Consider the following 18,329-nt stretch of genomic DNA (forward strand, 5'->3'; position numbering starts at 1 on the left):
GAGGAACAAAGAAAGATTCATGACATTGCCAGCAACACAGAGACTAGCAGACTCTTGGTACATTATTTGTCAAGTGCTGCCTTTAGTCACAGGAGCGCCACACACTATGAATATTCAGAGTTTTGGCCATTCTGTCTCTTCTTTAGTATCTCTGATTTGCTTGGTAAACATCCTTTGGTTGAAGATAAAGAAGCTTTGCAGAGAGGAAAATGCTTTTAAACACTCAGATCTTTTGCAAGTAGCAGAGTCTTGCACAGACCAAATGTGTCGGCTGCCCTTGTATCTTAGCAACTTCCCCAACAAAGACCCAAAGGGAGAGCCAGGCAGGAGAGCTCGGTACACAAATGGAGGGATGTGGCGTGGCCTCTGCAAACCCTGGAACGTCCCCACACTTGCACTGAGGAAAGCATCTCTCTGTCTCGGCACAGAGGCGCTCTCACACAGCACCGGGCCCGCCCGTACTTGTTCTTGACGCCGGACGCCTCCGTGTAGCCATGGCTCCACACCGCTGGTGCCCCCGACGCGTCGCCCGCCGACGGCTGGTCGATCTTGAAGCACCGGATATTGCTGCAAGGAGAAAGGAAAGGGGAGAGAGGCAATGGATGGACTTGCTGACTTGATGATCCAACTTCAAACGTGAAAAGGACACTCTTTTTACTCTCTCAGGTCTTAGTAAGACATTTACTAGTAGAAAACAAAGCAGGACATCCAAGGTGGTGGTTACCTTTACGTGCCTGTGTGCAACCAACAATAACTGAGCTGTCAGCTGCACTACTCTGTTTAGCTGGCCTCTATTTCCCTGCCTTCACCCCTGAGCTATTTGGTTCAAACCAGGCCCTGCACGAATACAGAGCTAATTTGCCACTAGTTTGATGAAAGCCAGTATAGCAAAGTGACTTTTTAAACTTATGCATCTCCACACATTTTAACAAGTTTCTGCGCTCTTTTCATTGGACTCAAATGAAATCTCCTGTATGACCCACAGCACCCCCTAAATGGAAAAAAAAATTAAAATAGTTGTTTAGAAACAAGAATATGTAGTAACAGCCTTTAATGAAAATACCCACAAAACAGAAATCAGCCCCATCCTGATCCTGCACCAACCTGCAAGAGTCAGCCTGTGGTCCTAACAGCAGGCATAGCCCTTCTGCATTCCCCATTTGTGCAGTCCAATTTTCACAAAGGCCCTTGATCCTCTACCCTCCAATTTACTACCAACATAGCCTTTAGCCTGAATTTCAAGTATCTCCTGGAGCATAGTAAAGACTTAAAAAGGGCCCAGCCCTCTCTGTTTATACTCTTCTCTTCACAGCCCTGCATTGCTGGGAGAGATGACCTACCCCTGCTCCCTACTGCTCTCTTCCAAAGGCAGGAAAAGCGAGCTCCCCACACACTGCAGACACTTCAAAGGCACCCAAACCTTTCATGAACCAAATGGAACATAAAAGGAAAGGTCTAACTGTTCACCCTGAGCATTCGTTTTTCCTCTAAATCCCCACCTGACCTGAATACACAGGAAAGTTCTGCATTGCGAAGCCTTCCTCAAATAACCTAAAGTACTGTCACATCCAGTTTGATTTCTTTTTACATTAATAACCAGGATGTACATCAGTGAGGGCAGACTAAAAGCCAAATCACATAAATAATTTTGGAACCACTTGTGGTTTAAGTTCTTGGTTTTGCAGCCCTCTGTCTGACAAAGAGGAGGCAAACATCTTGCCATGACTATTAAAAAGGTTAACTACCCCCAAATCAAACTGGAAACCTGGATCTCTTCTAAAGTAGCAGAGATTTTAATTCTGTTGCACTAGCAAAGCAGCACACCCATAAGCAAACACACTTGCATTGCAGACTTCTCATACAAGGCATTTATCTCCAGGGCAGAGGAACCTGGGTCACAAAAGTTTCTTTTTGTTTCTTTTTTAACTGGGTTGACTGACCTCTGGCTCCTGGGAAGGTCAAGGACCCAGAGCTGTCTCAAGGCTTCCCAGCAGTGGTGGAAAAAATAAAAAAAGCTACCTCAACACACTGGTTCCAGCCTCCTCAGGGGCACAAACCAGTACAAACAGACAATGTGTCCTGAAGGGAATGATACCCAGCAGAACATCCTATACAGGCCAAGGCTTCTGGACAGCCTGGCTTCCTTTCCCCTTAATTTAAAATGACTGTTACAATTGAACTAGATGCTGGCTCTTAAAAATCAGAGTAACAGATCTTTTTTTTTTTTTCTTCATTTTGATTTTAATTGCTAATGAAAATTCTTGCATCCAATAAATCACTTGGCAACATCCTCCTAAGTATGCAAGCTTCCTTTAAGATCTCCATACATACTAAAAAAGCAAGCATGCATGACAGGACTCTTCTCACCAGCACTGAGAATACATATTAACCTACTACCTGCTTGAATTCTGCCAGGGCACAGATGGAGAGCTGCCTTTCACATGCAGAAGGAGGATATAAAAAGTACCAAGTGCACAAGTATTTTTGTGCCTGCCACAAAAGTCAAGTGAAAGAAGCACCTCCTCCCTCACAGACAATTATAGCAGAATACCATAAAAGTAAGGGTAGCATATCAGACACTGAGAAACCCCTCAGGAGGCCTGAAATACCTGACTGTGCCTAATGAACACAAATGAACAGAATGGACCTGTGGTTTTAAGACTAATAATAATTTTTAAAAAAAACCCAAAACTAAAAAAGACCCAACAAATACTACAACAACAACAACAAAAAACTCCCCCCAAAAATAAAAAACAAAACAAAACCCAAAAAATCCGACAAACAAAAAACCCACCCGTACTGCCAATGCCAAAACAAATAGCAAGGAAAATACACGTGCAAGAGGGAAAAGTTTTCTGTGAATTAAAGACCACACATATGCCAGTGGTAATACAGCATTTAACTGGGCCACACTACTCTTCAACTACTTTGAATTTAAATTTGTACAAGAATGCTACCATGCACGATGCCTGAATACTAAAGCGGCAAGAGAACGTGTGACCATCTTGTCTTCTGGGTTATACATAAGAAAAGCTGGTGTTTTCTAAGTTTTGACACCATTCATTAACTCTATAAAACATGTATAGCTTTTCCCCTATGAACCAGAGCAATATTACACACTGCTTCTTCAGGAAGATTCCCTGTATGCAAAGAACAACTCTTAAAACAGAGGCATGGCCCTTTTTTCACTGTCTGCTGCAGAATGTGGACTCTTGTTTTCATCTCTGAGAAATCATCATTACTCAAATTTCCACCTATATTTTCAAAATCTGCAGATTCAAGCTAAAAATAAACTCACACTGTAAATTTCCCTTGCTTGCACAACAGATGAGGATTGCTGCTCCAGTGTCTGATCTTAACCATTTAAAAGCAAACAACGTGAAGTAATTACTCAACCCCTAAAAAGTAAATCAATCCTTCTTGGAACCATTTGAGGTTTAAGAATAAAAGAGATTTAGAAGGAAACTTGGAGCTGGTGCAGTTCAAGGCAGCACCACCATCCACAGATTATCTGGTTTACTGCAATAGCTCCTCAGCACACTGCAGAAGAAGGGACAAAACACTTCGGGAATTTCAGTTATGGATGACACTTAAAACCCACAGGAAACAAACAGGTAGACAAGAAGGAAACTGAGGGTCCTAAAGCAAAGGAACCAGTTTCTCTGCAAACAGAGTGAGTCTTTAGCAGTTTAAATATAAAAAAACCATATAATTTCTAGCACAGAAGCAGACAGATATGAAGGGGAACAAGAAACAGTATGTGAAGAGGTAAAAAGCAGCACAATGGCAAAGACAGACCCAAGCAGGATGAATGCAACAAAAAGATATGGCAAGCAGCTATATCTCATCAGTGGTATAAAATACATCTTTTGGCTGAATTTAGTGTCAGAAAAAAAAGCAATCCAACTGGCCCAACAGTGCTTACATCAGACTAGCAGACCCTCCAGGAGTTACAGCTGAAAGCAATTGCACCAAATTGGGTAAAGTCATCCTCTTCAATGAAGCATCAATTTCAGACCTATTCACACTATCTGTTACTTTCTGATCCACTGGCAACAGGGAATCAAATCTCTTGAAAGAGATTCCACTTATGTATTGTGGTTTGCACATCTAGAATTGCTCTGCTCCTTCCCCACTCTGTAAGGTAACTTACTTCAGAAGCTCGAGGGTTTTGTGATCCAGGGCTAATCTGGGATTTCCAGTCAGGTCCAGCTCCTGCAGTTTTGGAGGCAGGTTTTCAGGCAATGTGACTTCACTCAGTTCATTGCAGCTTAGGTCCACACACTGCAAAAGGAAAGAAGCCAAAAAAGCAAGAGAATTCAGCTGTCATCAAGATCATACAAATTTTGACTAAATGTGGTAATGCATGTTTCATGAACAATAAAGGCTGCAATCAAGACCCAAGACCATTCATTTAAGTAAGTGGTTCTTACAAAAGAAATTCTTACATGGCATTTAGCCATCTTGCCAGATGTCTGGGACACCTAGAAATATGTTCCTTCCATTTCCATCTCTAGTCAGGTGTCATCTTGTTACAAAACCAGTAAGTTTTGTCTGCTCTTCACAGAGATAGTCAGTGGATTTTCAAAGTAATTTAAAGAAATATTATTAATGAAAACAGTCTCTTAATAGACAAAGGAAATGGAGGTAAGTACAGCTGGGGCTTCTAAGCCACTGGCATCAGGCTCCCAGGAATTCAGTATTTACTGAGGGATATTAAAAAAAAGCAGTGTTTTTAATGTATGTGGAAGGGAGGAGTATAGGGAGGAAATATTGGAGCAGTTTTAAACGTGGTTTTAATTAGTCATCTTAGATGCATTTGTGTTTAAATACAAAATCAATAAAAAGAGTGAAAAAAATAAGTATTTCAAAAATACAAAACAGCAAAGAAACTTGCAGGCTGTCTACCAGCTAAGCACAAATTAGCTAGAACAAGTGCACTATATGATAAAGTCCCCAAACATTGCTTAAAGCTGCATATTCAAATGAAAGTTAATACACAGGGAAAAATAGGGCATATGAGAACAAAATCAAATCTCCAAACTACTAGAAGGATGACTAGTGTAGTATGCCCCAAAAACTGAAGAAAAAAATGTAATTCTGAGAGGACAGAGCAGATTGGTATTTAACAGAGGACAGAAGAACTATCCACATCTTTCTGAAAGGCCATTTTCTACTTTCAAGTTGCAAAAGTGAGAGACTTCAGAAACTTTAATAGAAGAGCTGAAAGGGGCAGAGGGAGACTTTTTCAAGCTGCACATTTTGACCATTCTGTAATTTCCATCAACGTAAGAGAGGCACTTTCATTTTTGCAGGTATATTCAAAGACCTCGGCTCCTGATCTGGAAGCAGACACAAGATAACCTACTAAATCCTGGAAAAGAACAGTCTCCAACCATTTTATTTTAAAAGCGCAACGAAAATAAAAATTTTTGACCGAAATCTTGAATCCTGAGATTGTCTATTATGGAAGCTTTATTATCTATGAAGAACAAACTGCTGACGTTATCTAAGCCTGATAAGAAATCAGAGTTTGAATCAGTCACACAAACAAAACAGCAGACAGCTTAGCAGCAGTTATTCCAGCGCCAGTAATTACTCTGCAGATTAAGGAAGCTGCCAGCAGGCCTTGCTGTGTTCAACACCTCCATGCCAGTACAGATTTGATGGCAGAGCATGCTGGAATGAAAAGTACAAGCACCAGTAATTTCATTGTTCTTCTTAAATGCCCAGTGTGCCAAGGACAGCGACACTCTACAGCAGATCCCTTGGCTCCTAGGCACTAGTGAAGATGGTTTATTTATCAGGTTGGAGTTTCTTAGGAATTGCTTGTACTTGTTGAAGAATAGGCTAAGAGGGACTTGCTGTGTTAAATTTAGTCTTTGTTCTACTCCCCAGGCAAGCAGGAAAGTTTATTTCCTAACTTATCCCAATTTCCTCCTGTGTTATTTTAATGCAAGCTGGTTTTGCCCCACCCATGCAGCACCAGAAGAACAACTGCAACTGCACACAGGATTTTGCACTGGATGGGCCAGCTGGAAGACAGGGTTTAACAGGGAGCATCTGCTTAGGCTGCTGTTTTCACAGCTTCGTAACTGTTGTGTTCAAGGCTGGAAGGGACTTGGGTTATTTACACTTGTTGCTGAAGGTGGTCATACCAATGTTATCCTATTTGGCTTTTTTTTGTTTGTTTTGGCAAAGCAAGGAAGTCACACAACAGCTGCAGGGAAGAGTCTGCTGGGGCACTGACTCAGGTGTGAGCGCTTCCAGCTGCTCGGCCGTTCACAGAAGACATTTCAGGGTGCACAGGGCAAACCTAACTCTGACAGTATAAATACCTGTCATAAAAGACAATAAAAACCCTAAAAATATATTGTCCAATGTCTCCACTGGGGTCTTGAAAAGAGAGGACAACACACAACTTCTGTAGCCCTGACTGCAGTGTGAAAGAAAAAAGGCTTAGAGACAATTGTATCTTTAAAATGACCTTGTGTCTGGAAGTCCTGGAGTTATTGCAATTGTAAAAGCATCATCATTTACCCTAATCTTCCTTCTGAAATAATTTCAGACAGCATAGTAACTGCTGCTACTAACTGTCCCAGTGACACTGACACCAAAAACACCATACGTCAGCCTCTCAGGCTGATTAAATACAGAAACAAAACAGCCATTACCTCAGGTAACAGAGTTTCCCCAGGAGTTTAGAGTGAATGTCACTTCAGTTAAAATTATTCATCAAATATGATATAATCACAGAGGTGACATTAGACTAGATGACTTGGTGCTTTGCTACAAACAAGCTTATTTCACCAAGTGACCAAATCCATGGTTAAAGAAATAAATTCTGCACTTCAGCATATTTTGAATGCCACCCCTTATCTAAGAAGGAGCTCGAGTACAGGCAAGAAATGGATACAGGCAGGCAGCACATGCTTAATCTCCAGACTGATAAACACCAACCCTGACCTAGAGAAATCACCCGAAGGCCAGAGCCCCTATGTCTAACGAGGCACATTCCCATCGGGCAACTGTATGCACCCATCTCATCTAAGTCAAAACTAGGCTTGACCACTGACCAGGCATTTTCCTTCCACCAAGGTGGAGTCAAAGAACACTTTGCCCTCTTAGATTAAGCCACACGTTATCCCTGCATTCCCAAACCACTTAGTGACGTCCACGTCTCTTTCTTTTGCTGAAGAGAACTAAACCATAGGGAACCAGCAGGAAGAAACTGCCAGCTCTTCCAAGAGCATTCTGCTGCTCAATCTGGCCAAGTAGCACTTTAAATATGACACCTCTATAAAGCATTCTGTTTTTTCCAAGACGCACAAACAAAAGGAAAAAGGTGACTGTTCCCTATCAGTATGTTTATGCTATTTTTTTTTTGTTAACACCACCCTCACATTTTAAAGAAATGTTTACCATGCAGAGCCTCACTCCCCCACCCCAATTCTTCCTCTGAGAAAAAAGGCTTTACTTCTGATTGATTCTAAATGGCCCTCTGCTTCCTCTGACCATTGTTCCAAAGAGGGAGGAGTATTCAAACCCACGAGTTTGTTTGAGATTTCCTGGCTGAAACCACAAAGCTCATCTTTACATATACTCGCTTGTCCAACAGAATTATTGCTCCTGCTGCTTTCCATGACCCCAGACACTGAGGCACACACAGCAGGCTGGGAACTTAGCCTTTTGACTTCACAAAGTGCCAGAAGGACACTGAAGTTGTTTTGAGTCCCTGAATAGGTAATCAGTTCTCAGACTCAGAGAAGGACAGATTTTTCTGCTGTATCACAAGATTTGTATGCTGTGAGACAACAGTCTCCCAGCTCTGTCCGGCAGAAAGGGCACACAGTGCAAATTATTCTGCACTAGAGCCAGGTGAGAAGCAGGAACTCAGTTCACAGAAGGTAAGGAATAGCGTTCATAGTGTGGTCAAGTGAAGAACGCCTCCCTCAAAAAGAAACATCGGAAAAAGTACAGAATTACTTCTGGAAACACAGACAGGAGACAGATTAGCTAATCTTCCTGTTGTGCAAAATAGGACTGCAATTAGGAAAATGAAAGTTGATTGCCTAAATACTCAAATCCTGTGCTCCTTGAATTTATCTCTGTCCCTGAGGTCTATCCTGTAGCTTCCTTGGTTTTTAAGACATGCTCTAAACAAAGTCCATTCCTACAGAATCACCCAATTGCCAAGGCAGCAAGAGTTAATTACACACAGCTCTTGCCAAATGTTTAAGTCGTATCAAAACAGACTGTCACAGGAAGACAATTAACACTTATCTGCCAGAAAAAATACAGTGCAACCAAGGTAAGCGTAAAATCAGTTTTTGAGGCTCCTCTTCGTTCCACTCTGAGGCTGCACAGGGCAAATATTTTGCATATTATTTCAGAGGAGAAAGCAGCTGTCAGATCCCCATACTCTCTGAGAATATACTATCCCATAGCAATGAGAGACCCGAGGGCAGAAAAGAATTGGTAAAATTGCATTACGCTTGCTTCTTCCAAAGCACATTCATTCCATACCTTTATTTCAGAAAGCTGCATGACTTCTGGGAAGACTTCAATGCAGTTGGAGTGAGCAATTACAGTATGCATACGTCTGCAGTTCATGATGGTTGTTGGAATGGCTTTCAGTTTGTTCCCACTAATATCAATTTCCTCCAACTCTTCCAGCTTGGCCATTTTGCTATAAAAACAAGAATTTGAGAATTTTTCTTCTAATAGATGCATATTTTATTTTGAAGCGGTGATAAGACCAATGGTTTTGTTACTGTCAGAGAACAACATCACAGACTTTGATTCTTGTTCACAGCAGTGACTGTCATCTCTCCTCATGTCAGATGCTAACACAGTTGTGGAACAAAATGTGTACTTCTTCTGTCAGTGTTTGTTAACGCTACCTTTCAAATTACTTATTTTGCTTACATCCCCCCTACTCACCAGCTCACTTTCACTCTTTCCTCCTTTCTCCCCCTTTCTATCAACTCTAGTTTGTCACTACATCTCTCTACCTCACATTTTCCCCTCCTGCTTCTAGCACCCCACCCAGCCCTTCCCCCTAAATGCATCTCCTTCTCCTTGCTACTGAAGCCCAGCTGCTCAGAATATCACACAAGGACAGAGATGTCTCTTCCATTATTTATTGGCATCTCTTCTTCAAGGTTGTACCCCATCAGTTTTACAGCACATCTTACACTTGAAAGATTTCTGATTAAAACAGAGTGAACTGGAAGCACAGAAATTGCTGCCAAGGCAGAATCTCCTTCTGGAGTTGAGAGGATTTTTCCCTAGTGGAGTTTAGTCCACTTCCAGAGGACATTTCCAGGCGGCTGTGCTCACAAATCTCTTGTGAGGAGAAGCTCACCAAGTGTAAGCAAAGTTACCAGGCCAGGGAGAACAGAGGATCTCCTTTCTTGGCTTCCAAAAGCATAGAGTGATCATGCTGAATTAGTCCAGCTGAGAAGAGTTTCAAGCACCATGAAAACTCACCAAGTAACAAGCATCACTCACTTGTCTGTAGTGCAAGAGAGGGAACCAATGTGCAGGAGGGCGTAAGCAGGGGAGTCCACCCACTGTGGTACCACTGAACCCAAAATGCAGCCTCTGCCACCACATTCCTGTGCAATTCAGTTCTCACTGTGAAAACAGTTCATGATGCCCACCCACCCGTGGGCCAGAGACAGTGAAACAAGTTCCTTACCTTGCAGGGAAGCTCTGTAGGCGATTGTAAGCCATGTGCAAGATTTTCAGGTGTGGGTGGCCTGTCAACAAGGGTACACATTTATCTGTGAGGTTGTTATTGGTCAAATACAACTCCTGCAAGATGCTATGGGTTTCTTCAGAAAGGGTGGCTGGAGGAAGCATTTCCAGTTTGTTGGCAGAGGCATTAAGAAATCTCAGGCTGCAAAGAGAAGTTACATAAAGGAGTTCAGTCAAACATCCTGCAGGTTTTGTCTAGAAATATAAATAAAAATCTCTATTTTTAAGAGTTAACTTAAGATAGTCATAAGGTAAAGGTCAAAAGCAACAAGTTCACAACAGACCAAAAGTGTGGCATTACATGAGCAAAACTTCTGATCATATTTTTAATAACCACATTTGTAAGAACAAAACATCAGCAAACAGAGTACATCAAAGTGCCTCTCTCCTGTTATCAAGAGCTCTGTATCTCCAATGGTACTACAGCTGTAGCTACAGGTAAGAGCAATAACAAACCACATCATTTCCATACTCATTACATGTAAAAATGAGTTCTGTATTCATCATCAATGAACCATGAGAGTTGCCTTTCAAGTGACTAAACAAGTCAATGGTAAAAAAGCCAGATAATTTTTCAGTATTGGTCTAAGGTGCAGACAGTATTTTGTTCAAACATCCAGGCCTGAAAACAATAGCAAAATATGAAAAATACTCTTTGAATATTTGAATGAATAAAGATGCAACAATCACAACAAAAACCAAAACCTGAGACGAAACAGTAATTTATGCTTTTAATTTTAAAGAGAAACTATGCTCGTAGCAAATTAAACTTTAGAAGTTACATCCTTGCTTGCTGATGTGCCCAGCAAGAGAGCTTTATCTCTGCATAGCTTTTCTGAGTGCCCTTCCCCTGTGCCCCAACACAGCAGAAGCCCATGTTTTTGTAGTCCCACCACAAGGGACAACAACTAAAGGAGCACAGAAATGGAGCTATTCTTTCTCCCCCAAAGGCCTTTTCCAGGATGGGAATAAGACCTGCTGAGGTATAGGCACTGCCCATTCCCGCCAGCGAAGTTCTGTTGGCAGAGGACTTGTTAGGGGAGTGTGGTGACCATCACAGCAGCACTGTAGGTATCTTGATGGCTAGAACTCTCACCAGCAATTCCAAACAAATGGAATTTATCCTTTAGTAACCAATTCTGGCATGAGTGTGCCTTTTCAACAGATTTGGGACCTCTCTTCCTTCCTTCTGTTTGCAGAAAGGACGGCCTTGGAGCAATGCAGAAGGAAGTGTGGGCTTGCCAGTCTGCAGTGACCGCGTTCAGACCAGGCTGTCCTGCTCCTACCAACTACATGGGAACGGGCAGCTGCAGAGAGCAAGGCTGCATTCAAGGAAAAAGACACAAGTGTGCTGCCTCAAGCCTGTAAAGCCCACTGGTCAGAACACAAAAGGTAGGTGCGCTCCTGTCCTCGATCTTAAGAGAAAGTGACAAAATATTGATGGCTGCTCCCATGCACGCAGGAGTCCACACTGACCTTTAAGGTCTATTAATGAATGAAGTGGATTGCAGGAGTAGCAGCTGGTTCAGTCTTGCTCAGCAGTAAATAAGGGTCAGGCATGCTACAGGAGTCACGTGGAATGGCAAAGGATTAAAAAAACCCACTATTTTCATCAGAAGCAAAAGCCTCTCAGCACTGCACAGAACTGAAACCAGGTTAGCTGTTCTACACAGACAGAGGAGTCCACTTCAGAGAAACAGTTTAATCCTCAGGCTCATTCATTATTCACAAGGGTGCTAAAAATCCAGAGAAGGAAGGGAGGAGAGGAAGGATTAGTACAGAGAAGAAAGTAAGAAGCTGAAAGAGATTTTTAATTTATTTATTTATTCTAAAAAGATGCTCAATTTCACCCTTTAGCTACAAACTAAAAATATTCTAAGCTCATTCAAGGCTGGATCATTAAACCGAAGCGTACTGCATTAACAGATCCTGTGCTTAATTAAACAGCAGCAAGTACAGCTATTACTAAAGTACAGACAGTTACTACTTTGGCAACTTCAATCAAATGTGCATGGTAGTCTTCCCTCTCCACAAGATAAAGGCACTTTGATTAATATTAAAGTCACAGTATTTTTTGTACCATTCATAGTACAAAATGGTCATCTTCAGCTCAAGCTGGAAAGGCTTAAGAAACAATTAGGTTTAAGGATGCTGGAAAAAGTGAGTTGTCACAGAAAGATGGGGATAAGAGGTGACAGCAAAACACACCCTGAGAATGGTTCTTCTTCAGAAGAGCATGACCTGTATCCTAGTTTTGTTCTTGCAAGCTGCATGAGAATAACCTGCAGTGCTTCACAGGTACCAGCGGCCAAAGAGGTGATTTAGAGAGCATCATAGCCTGTGGCTGTGAAGTCTGATCAAGAACTGCTAGCCCAAAGGACAACTAAAAGCTTCAATTAAAAAAAGATAATAAAAAACTCTGATACAGCTGAAATGAATACAGTGTACTATACTGTAGCCATTTTAGAGTCAAAAGAAAAAATTAACCATTCTTCTGTTTTCAATAAACTTTCAACATTGGTGAAATGTAACAAGATGTTTCAATTTGCTCCCTCACTAGTAATAAAAGTGAGTGGAATCTGTATGTTCCTGTCAGAAATAAGTTCTGATGCATGTATTTTCTAATGGGGAAGGGAGAGACCATTCCCCTCACCCTGATCTTTTGCTAAATCTTCCAGGGAGTGATACAATGACACTGGAAATAAACCCCCATCAGCCTAACCTAAGGCCTACTGCCTTGCTGTGAACAAAGGTTAGGTAACCAGTAGGAGAACCCTGTGGTAGCAGAGTGTCTGACCTTAAACAGCTGACAGCCAGGGTCAGAAAAGTCACACACTCATCTCTGTCTCCAGATGACATAATTAGAATTAAATCAGCTTTTGGAAATGAGTGTGTTGCTTGCTTACATGTTTTTAGACCAGTTGTTAAATGAAATGGCAAAAAACATTCTGACATAATAATTCTTTCCAGATATTGTCTAGATTTAAAAATAAAAATGAAATAAGATAAAATAGGGACACTATTCTTTGGGTAGAGAACATAATGAACCATCAGATTACTAAGACCAAATATTTATCAATTCTGTACTATCATCTTATGTTAAAAACAAAACAAAACAAAAAAACACCCCCCAAACAACAAAAACCCCAAAACAAACAAAAAAGAAAACCATAAAAACCAACCAAAAGAAACCCTAAAACAAAAACCAAAAAAACCCCAGCAAAACCTAAAACTGTAGTTGCCCCTCAGGTTTTCCCTCACACTAGTTTAACACAGAAGTCCTCCTCCAGGTTATTTCCACTTCCCTATTTCTTCATCCTTGTGCAATGTGCCAGCTGCTACCTTAGAAGGCACATCTTATAAATGCCCTCCAGAGGAGTGGAGATTTACTTGGGCACAACTGTTCCCATCCCTCTTGTGCATGGACTTCAACTGATTCATGTTCCTTGAAGATTTCCCACTCATTCTGCTTATCAGATGGAAGCAGAATGTCAAGTATTAAAGCTCAGTCCAAAATTAATTGTTTTCCCTTTCCAATTCCACCCACACACTATACCACAAGCTCATGAAAAAACTACATCATCACTACAAAGACCTGGATGCAGCAGCCTGTGCACATACCAGAGCACAACACAGCCAGGAAAGCATGAATTAACAAGGACTAAAAAGAGCGCAGCAGATGAAGAAAGAAATGAAGGTGCTGGCAGGGAGATGTCTGAATTCTTCAGCTTTGACAAGGTGAATATTCTCCTCTGGAATAATCTTAACAGTGATCTCTGGCTGGAATAAGTCACCTTTGGATTTTTGGGGTATTAAGTCCCTTGCTGGACTTCTCCAAAAGACAAAAATAAGAAAAAGGACTGTCCCAAAAGAATAGGCTAGAAACAAGGGCACGGGTTTAATTCAACTAAAAACACCTAATATGCTGTCATATCCATTCCCTATTCATATCCAGAAGATTCCATCTAAATTTGAACTTCTAAAAGCAGAGGAAGAATATATTCTATATAAAGCTGCAAAAGGTTTGAACTTTGTCTACCACTGCCTATGTCTAGCACACACAAAAGCTGAATAGAGACAATTGGGAGAACACAGCACCTCTGAATTCCTCACCATTTTCTGAAGCAGTTTGACAAACTTGCCTTGCTTGGCAAGACACAGCCATCACTGAAAAAATGTAAATTCTCCAAAAAGCTTAGGAATGTTTGACACTAAAAAGAGGAACACAGACAACTGCATTCTTTGGTGAAGCAGCAACAAATCAAAACCACAGTGTTTAGCTTGAAAGTACTGATAAGAGTTGGAAAGAACACTGCAGTTGCAAAGAGAATTTGCAGAGAAATCAAGATCTCCAGTTTGGCCTATGCCCCAAGATCTCCATCAGTACAGAGCAATCAAAACACAAAATTTCTTCTTCAGTGCCTTCTGCAGAGACATGCCCTCAATTGCCAAAGACTAAAATAATTTATGAATGTGGTAGCAGGTGTGTGAGGAAGAATCCTGTAAGCTAAGCATGTCTGGGGGGAAAAGAGAGGGGGAAAAAAATCAAAGCTGTTCTGCCAGCCTGTGCAGAGGAGAGTATTTCTTCTTTAAAAAAATAAATAAAATAAATTAAAAGACAGAAACACTCAAGTGAATCCCCTTCCTGTTGACAGACTGCCAGAAAAACCACTTCACTGCTGCTCCCTCATCAGCTCTTACTTTTTAACCTATCTTTAGCTATTTTATAAACCAGGATTTCCCCAGTTTCTAAAGTGCCTGCTTGCAATCCTTAACCCAGCATCAAAGAGACAAATGTGGCCAAGCATTTCTGCAACACAAGCAAGTGCATCAAACAGCACTTGGCATTCATTTGACTTGGTTTCCTCCCTCACACTTCCCCTGCATCCAGGATAGGACTGAATCCCTGCATCACAAAGAAGCAGCCACAGTGGGTGGAAATGGCAAATATCAAACGAGAGAAAATTTAACTGGGTCACCTTCCAGGACTCCAGCAAAAGCCAAACCCACTGAAACAAATAAAATAAATTCAAAACAAAGAGAAAATCTAATGAGGTAGGAACAGCTGAACAAAGCTGAAAACAAAAATCCTGCAGACAGTCTAGACAAGCTCTGAATAGCTGACATTGGCTTAACCACCACAGCTGGCCACTACCAGACACTGCAAAACAAAGCCCAAGGTTTAAGCTGTGCACATCACAGCTACAAATCTTCCCCACACAAATGCTTTAAGAAGTCTGATGGCTGTTTTAAGGGTTGCCACTGAAAGCATTCATTCTAACTGGAAAGGAGCTTAGGCAAGAGACAAACCCTTGCCCATCTTACCACTGTGCTTCCCCATTTTTAACCCTGCCCTGACCACTGTTTTTCTACTGTGCCCAGCTAAATCTCTTGAAGACTCATTTGTCTCATCTGGAGAGCACTTGGTGCAACAGTGTCCATGCCATTAAATGGTAGTTTGCCTGCAGGCTGCTCAAGGAAGGCAGTAAATGTCTGTACAAGAATCACACAGTGGAAAAGGCATCACAACAGATACAGCAGGGCATAGAAGTGAAAGGCTTCAGGAATGCAGGTGCACAAAAGAAGGTTCAGGACTCAGTTTGGGAGTTTTCCCCATCAGCTGCAGCACTTGCATGAAATATTCTGCTTTTCCAGCATATGGTAATGAGAAATGAAGAGATTATCTGGCTGCCTCTGTAGCACTGATCTTGCCAAGAAAATCCCCACCCCACAAGAGAAATCCTTGCTAACATGATCAAGATGTGCATACTTTCAGTGCAATAAACAGAACCAAGTTCTATCTCGGTCAGAGAGATGTGTCATAGGCTAGTCCTCAATTTCTCCTTGACTAACAGTTTAAAATAGAAAATGAATTAAAAAGCAGACCAACAAAATATCCCTAATTATACTCTTCAGCAAAAAATTACACCTTTTCATTGTTTTTTGAAGGATTAAGGCAGAAAATCAATGCTTATAGATTCCTCTGTGAAGAGAACTGAGGTTTTTCAGTATTTGGGGTTTGGATGAGGTTTTTTTGGTGAAAGTGATATTCTCTCTTTGTGCACCAGTGCACCCATTTCCTCTGTTTTCTCAGATGTTCTTCTAGATGTCAAAGCCCACCAGTGCTTGTGCTGAAGTTTGCCCAAGGCACTTCACACCCACTTTGTCAAATATTCAGGATTGAGAAAGAGAAAGCATTTATAATTCACAGCATGAGACTTCATATCCAGACAAGATATCATCTGTCAGTTGCACAGACCCGAGTACCTTTCAAAAAAAAAACAAACCAAAACAAGCCCAAATCTTTTTGAGGCTGTAAAAGGCAAGTCATTTTATGTAGAGATAAAGGTACTGTAAGGTAAAGTGATTTGTCCAATATTACACACTGGGTAGAGACCATGGCACACCACTCAGGAAAACCAGTTCTCTTGGCACGTCTGGCAGTACAGATTGTGCTTCCCAGGGAACGCTTGGAGAAGAGAAGCATTTTACCTTTTTAAAACCAAAACAATCTCCTGAGTGCCTTTCCAGACACATTATTGTTGACACTTAGCTGCTGATAGATGCAACCGTTTGAAAACAAAAGGAAAGAAGTTTTATGTAGGAAATCCCAAACTTCAAACTGACTTTGTACACAAATATATTAACCTGTACTGCTGCTTCCCTTCAGAATTCTCACTTTTGCAGCACTCATAGGAGAACCAGCATGGACAAGCTCTATCATCTTAAATCAAGTTAAAGGGTAAGGATCAACAGGGAAAACACTACCCAAGCCAACCTGGGTTGGATATCTATTCCTATTATCATCACAGCCAGGGGAGGCTGCATTGGTGATGAAATGTCAGAATGGGTAAAGCCCTGTTTGCCTCCTGTGATGGTGCATGACTTTGTTAGGACCTGTACAAAACTTTGAAAACACCAGCCCTATACTGCTCAAAAGCTGCAGAGGGAAAAAAAGTTTCCCAGCCACTTAACACTGTTATTCAAAGTATTCCTTAATTCTACCTCTTCTCAGCATATTCCTAGTAAACTTCTGGGAATCTATCCCCAGTCCTGGTTTTAGCTTTGTAGTTTTTCATTTTGGCATCACAAAAAACAAACCAAACCAAAAACTAACAACCAAAAAAAACCCCCAAAAAACCAAACAAAAAAACCCCAACCCTGCCTACAGATGAGCTGCAGTACCAAAAAAATCAGGTTCTCTCTCTGCCAAAAGTGTGGTACACTACATCCCAGCCCTACAACCTGTTTTTAATACAAATTTTGCAAAATTATTTCTCTCATTGCTTTCAAAATACCAGGAGCTCTCTGAAAATTACTTAAAGGTTTATTTTGTTTTCAACTTAACACATTAGCAGTTAAAGAGTTTATTTTAAAAGCATCTCAACCATCAACCTAATTCTCCAAGCCAATTCCAGGAAATTTAACCAGACGCTCATAACAAAATTAACAACAGCATAAAAGGAGGGGTTTTGCAATACTCTTAATTGGGAAAGGAGCTCTGCCAGTGAGATCACCACCTCTTTTGCTTCTGCACCTCCCAAGAAAGCCAGGAGCTTCGCATTCCTTTTGTCACAGCTAGGATCAGAAATAACCCCCCCCCATAGCACACAATCTCACTGCCTGCTAAATTATGCATGCATTGAGCACTCAGAAATCCCATGACTATATGTGGAAGTGAAGAAGTGCAAGGAATGCTGACACCAAGTGGAGCCAGCCCATTCACCATCCCCAGATGATGCTACCAACCTCCTATTATCCAATCACAGTCACTTGAAGAATATGTTCATTTTCGGAAAAATACCCCAAAACCTTGAAGACTCTGATAGTAAAGAAATAGCACCATAAAAATAAGAATCCAGAAAGCAGATCAAGTGGTGACGCCAGCTAAATTAGTGACAAACATTTAAAAAGCACAAAAAAATTTCAAAAAGTAGGGACAGGGGAACAACTGAATTATTCTGACAGCCTTATGTATAAATTTTGTTTTGTTTGACAGGTATAAATAAGTTCTAGCCTCTGACTGAAGGGGGAAAAAAAAGCTTTCACACTTCATCAAACAAGCCTAAGAAATATGTATTTAAAGAAACTGCCACTAAACCATTTCAGTATATGTAGTAGAAAATAGCATGTGCTTAGCTCTACAGCTAGATTTCAAGAAGTAGGTGTTCAGCAGGAGCTTGGTGGGAAAAAAGAAGCAACCATATAAGGAAACAAAACCAGAATAAAAAGAATGTGCTCTGGTGAGTTGGGCAGACATCTGTTCTTACCACACAAGGCTTGGCAACTTCCAAATTAGAGGAACCTCAGATTACCCTCTGAACCAGGAAGTCACAGGCCAAGCCAGGCTCATCACATACAAGTCAAAAGGAACAAATTTCTTTATAATTTTACCTGTCTGCTTTCAGAAGCAGGTTGGATGGCAGTTCCAGGAGCTGGTTGTGCTGCACGTCCAGGACCTCCACCTGCGTTCGCTCGAGCCGATCCGGGAGCCTTGCTAACATGTTGTGTCCCGCCAGCAGCTTCCGCAAGCTACTGTTGTAAAACAACCTTCAGAGAAATTAAAA

General features: G+C 41.3%; 1 protein-coding gene across 1 annotated transcript in view; it reads right to left on the reverse strand.

Moving 5' to 3' along the window:
• Positions 1-18,329, reverse strand: part of PHLPP1 (PH domain and leucine rich repeat protein phosphatase 1) — a 135,569-nt gene that overhangs the window by 6,945 nt on the left and 110,295 nt on the right. Inside the window, exons 10-14 of the mRNA XM_074544905.1 lie at positions 18,157-18,312; positions 9,704-9,904; positions 8,527-8,689; positions 4,154-4,284; positions 463-567 (exon numbers count right to left, since the gene is read on the reverse strand). Of these exons, the coding sequence (XP_074401006.1) occupies positions 463-567; positions 4,154-4,284; positions 8,527-8,689; positions 9,704-9,904; positions 18,157-18,312 (756 nt within the window). The remainder of the gene's footprint in view (positions 1-462; positions 568-4,153; positions 4,285-8,526; positions 8,690-9,703; positions 9,905-18,156; positions 18,313-18,329) is intronic.

The sequence above is a fragment of the Zonotrichia albicollis genome, chromosome 1 (assembly GCF_047830755.1).
Source record: "Zonotrichia albicollis isolate bZonAlb1 chromosome 1, bZonAlb1.hap1, whole genome shotgun sequence".
NCBI lineage: Eukaryota > Metazoa > Chordata > Aves > Passeriformes > Passerellidae > Zonotrichia > Zonotrichia albicollis.